The 4,655-nt window shown below is 41.5% G+C and overlaps 1 protein-coding gene across 1 annotated transcript in view; it reads right to left on the bottom strand.

Annotated features, from left to right (window-relative positions):
- LOC140921305 (trimeric intracellular cation channel type 1B.1-like) overlaps positions 1–4,655 on the bottom strand; it is an 18,554-nt gene continuing 13,899 nt past the window's right edge. The window contains exon 6 of the mRNA XM_073371298.1: positions 1–310. Within this exon, the coding sequence (XP_073227399.1) occupies positions 67–310 (244 nt within the window). The 3' untranslated portion in view covers positions 1–66. The remainder of the gene's footprint in view (positions 311–4,655) is intronic.

A 4,655-nucleotide genomic window follows, 5' to 3' on the forward strand; every position in this document is an offset into this window, starting at 1 on the left:
CCCAGCACGCCATAGTCTCACAAACAAGCACTGACTTCGCAACAGTTGCAAATAAATAACTGAGGTCTATTCCTTTTTCTTCTTGCTGTCTGATGTGTTAGCCTTTTCAGTTGGTTCTCGAAAGAGCACAGCAGCAACAGCTTTTTCTAGATGCTTGAAGGGATCGCTTGTGTTGCTCAAGAACATGATGACTTGAAGAACTGAACCGACACAAGCAACAAAAAGAAGAACTTCAGGTGCAGAGAAATCCAACATTCGTTTACGCACCATTATGACAAGGATACTGCCTACTATGGACGATTTAGTGACGCTGAAATAAAGAAAAGACAGCGGATGTGAGAAGAATGAAGGTTGTTCTTAACGGCAATTTGCCCAGATTATCTTTGAAAAAATACCAGCAGGGGTGTAGCCAGCCCATAGACCTGAAGGCCTGGGCCTACAAATTTTTGGTTTGATCATTCTACTGCATGTAATAAATTATGTGTTGTTGGGGTGAGCTAAAAAGCTTAAGAGCTCAAAGTGTTGGTGAGGTCAGTGCGTACTGGTCACGCGTGCAAGTTTCAAGATATGTAGAAACGAAAGTCAGCAAGGCCTTTCTCCTTCACAGAGGCCTCTTTGTGTTATGGGAAGGCTGGGGAGAAAGAAAAAGAGAGTGCGTGGGGAACGATGGGAAGGGGGAAGAGAGAAGATAGGTTTTCGCCTTTTCCCTCTTCCCATCGTCCCCCGCGCGCTCTCTATTTTTTCGATTATTGCTATTTTTAAAGGGATACCCAGCGGGAGCATCTGCGGAGGAGACAGCCTAACAAGCTCAAAGATAAGAAAAATTGCAACTGTCGAAAAACAGACACATATCCCATGGATGGAAACTGCAACGTAGAAAGCATAATTTACCCAGCTGAAGACACTTCACAAACAACTAAGGAAACCTACATCGGACTTTGCGACACTTCATCCAAGTTAGCGTACAGGAATCACACAAGCTCATTTTGCAATGAATGGTATAAAAACGCAAATAAACTTAGCAAACATCTGTGGAACTTGAAAGATCAAAACATTCAATACAACATCAAATGGCGAAAAATAAAACACGCTCGATCTTATTCAAATGTGACAAAGAAATGTAATTTGTGTTTATGGGAAAAATATTTTATCCTATGTAAACTAGAAATGTCATCTTTAAACAACCGAAATGAGCTTACATCGTGCTGCAGAGATTCTAGAAAATTTTTGTTGAAAAATGTCACCACCTACCTATTTACATCCCGCCAGGCACACCACGCGCCACACCCAGTATGTCTTGTTTTCAAATTTTCTTATACCAGGAGCCCATGGGCTATTGCTTATACTATACACTTAAAGCGCCCATCACCTAAAATTTTATATTTTCTTATCTGAAACTATACCTTATTAACATAACTTCTGCGAAAAAATTTTGCGGTTTGAACAAAACGCGATTTTTTTACCAATTTTTGAAGTCTACATTTTTGCGGTACACCCGCGCCGCTGATCATGCAAACTAGCAGGCTCACATATGACGTCATGTGACGCAAATTAAGGAACTCGCATTACCTTGCCTTCACCAGCTGTACAATTACAAGTCAGGATTGAATCACAATGTCTTCGCAAGAAGGAGGTTTTTCTGAAAAAGAAAGACTTATCAGAACTTTTATGTTTTCCTGTCGATAAGGTCACGTGTTCCTTCCGCCGAGAGAAGACTAAGACGAATGGTGGGCCAAAATGGCGGCAAATTTGAACGTTTTTAAAAAATTCTAAAAAAAATCGTCTTTGGTTCAAATCGCAAAATTTTTTCGTAGAAGTAATTTTAATAAGGTGTAGTTTCAGATAAGAAAATAAAAAATTTTAGGCGATGGGCTCTTTAATGTCAGATTCCGAGGGAAACAGTTAGTTTTGTTTTTCGAGAGTCCTGATGTTTCCCGAGACGAAGTCGAGGGAAAACAAAACTAACTGGTTTCCCGCGGGACCTGACATTAAAGTGTTTTGTTATATTTCTAGACTTTCACTTCAACAGCAACAAAAGATAACCGGAGCGAACCAAAACGGTCAACTCGGTACTTATAACAACACCAATTTAATTCTCAAAACTACTGAATGGATGATTTGCAAATTAGTACTTTCCTTATATTATCTGCATCATTTTCCTCCTCTAGCTACTTCTGGGATAACTTTTTAAACCGTTGCTTTTTGGCTTGGGGCTTTGTGTTTGTGTTGTTGTGTTCATTCATAAAAAAGAAAACTGGCAGTGTTTTTCTCGCCTTCTGTCACGCCACTTTCCACCATGCTTTGATCACGTGCTGTAATGTATCATGAGCGGGGTTGAGCAAGGGTTGAGCGGGGTACCTTGCTTAATGTATCACGATCGGAATACATTTCACAATTATTCCTCAAGCCCGAATGGGCCTTATAGGCTATTGACTGAGATGCTATGAGGGCGAGAGGAATAATTGTTTTAGCAAAATCCAACCAGCTGGTAAAAAAAATGTCGAGAAAAAATAAATTTAGCTAGTTAAAGCTAGAGTTTAATCCTTTTTTGCCGCCAAAAAGCCGGCGCTTTTCGCTACTACTGGGCTATAACATAGTAGTAGCTCAGCCAATCAGAACGCAGCATTGATGATAGACCACTAGTTGGATTTTACTAAAAACGTCATAGTCCGTGATAGCGAACCAATCAGATTGCTTGAATCACCAAGATCACTGAGTGTGTGTATACTAAACATACATACAGTGAAACCTCTATTAAGCGAACACCTACGGGACCTTCCCAAGTGTCCGTTTAATAGGGGGTGTCCGCTTAATGGAGGTTGTAAAAATTGCGCAATGTTTGTTAACGATCAACATTCAACGGTTAATCTGTACTGTGATGAAGTTGCATGTTGTTAAAGAAGCTATCCAGAGTTCAAGTTCATTACCTTTCATTACCAACTTTAATTTGGTGGTAGATGCAAAACATTAACCGACTTCAGTACGTACATTTTCAAGGACGTAGTCCAAAACTACAATTGTGAATTCAGTCCGGTGTCCGCTTAATAGAGGTTTTTAGCAATAGAAATTCAGTTTGTCAAATACAGCTTATTTTAGTGTCCGTGTCCGCTTAATAGAGGTGTCCACTGAATAGGGGTTCGTTATAAAGGAAAATATAAGACGTTAATTTCGGGACCCTGCTTAGTGTCAAGGCGCCGAAACCACTGCCTACTTATGTTATATCTAGAAGTTATAAGAATTACAACTCTGAGAGCTTTGTGAATGATCTTGCCCAAGTCCCATGGTATGAAAATGCTTTGATTGATGATGCTAGTGAAAAAGTAGAACATTTTAATGAGAAATTTTTGGCAGTCCTGGAGCGTCATGCGCCTGTCAGGAAAAGGAAAGTCAGAAATCGGCAATGTCCATTTCTAGATCAAGAGATCAAGGAGCTGATGGATGAGGGAGACCAAGTACACAGAGTTGCTCGTGTGTCGGGCGCTGTTACGGACTGGGAGCATTACCGTTGGTGTCGTAATGAGGTTAAGAGAAGGCTATATGATGCTGAGAGGATCCATGTTCAAAAGGAGATGAATGGCAATCAGAGTAGTAGTGCCATGTGGAAGGTAATACGGAACTGTATCCCGTCAAAAGAGAAATCGAAACCGGTGTACTCAAGGGATATGACGGAACTGGCGAACGAGTTCAATGAGTTCTTTACTTCTGTGGGGGCAAGGGCTGCAGCTGAATCTAAGAGGCTTGCTTCAGTTAACGTTCTTCCAGCGTATAAGCCCCCCTCATCCAAGAACTTTTTCCAACTAGATGAATTCCGATTCCGCGCAGTCACTACCTTTGAGGTACACCAGATCATCTTGTCTTTTCCTTTAAACAGGGCACCAGGAATGGATAAGTTACACATGAGTGTGATCAAGGATGCCCTACCAGTTATACTTCCAGTTCTGACAGAGCTTATAAATAGATCGCTTTTAACATCAGTTTTTCCATCTGCTTGGAAAGAGTCCGTGGTGATACCGATATTAAAGGAAGGAGATCATGAGGTTGCTAATAACAACCGGCCAGTATCACTGCTACCCGCTCTGTCTAAGATCTGCGAACGAGCAGCTCTTAATCAGTTAACGGAGTACACAACACGTCAGAACTGTTTAACTGAACATCAAAATGGAAACAAGAAGAAGCACTCGACAGAAACACTCCATATTTTCATGTCCGATATGATTCTCGAAGCAATGGATCGAAAACAAGTCACAGCGTTGGTTCTGTTGGACTTGTCAAAGGCCTTTGACAGTATCGAGCATGGGATCCTATTACGTAAACTTCGAGAACTGGGTGTGTCTATACAGGCCATGGAATGCTTTAGAAGCTATCTGACGGACAGGAATCAGCGGGTGAGGATTGGTTGTGAGGTGTCAGATCCTCGCCAGGTAGCTTATGGTGTACCTCAAGGGTCGATCTTGGGACCAGCCCTTTTTAATATATACATCAACGATCTTCCAGCTGTCCCTAACCTGTGCTCACTAAAGAGTTACGTGGATGATTCCCAGCTCTATCTCTCGTTTCCTGTCCAGGAGACAGCCATGGCTGTGGAACATTTATCCGAAGATTTGCAACGGATTGCCGCCTGGTGTTGCACACACAGCTTGCTGATAAATCCAGAT

This window comes from Porites lutea, chromosome 12 (assembly GCF_958299795.1).
Source record: "Porites lutea chromosome 12, jaPorLute2.1, whole genome shotgun sequence".
Taxonomy (NCBI): Eukaryota; Metazoa; Cnidaria; class Anthozoa; order Scleractinia; family Poritidae; genus Porites; species Porites lutea.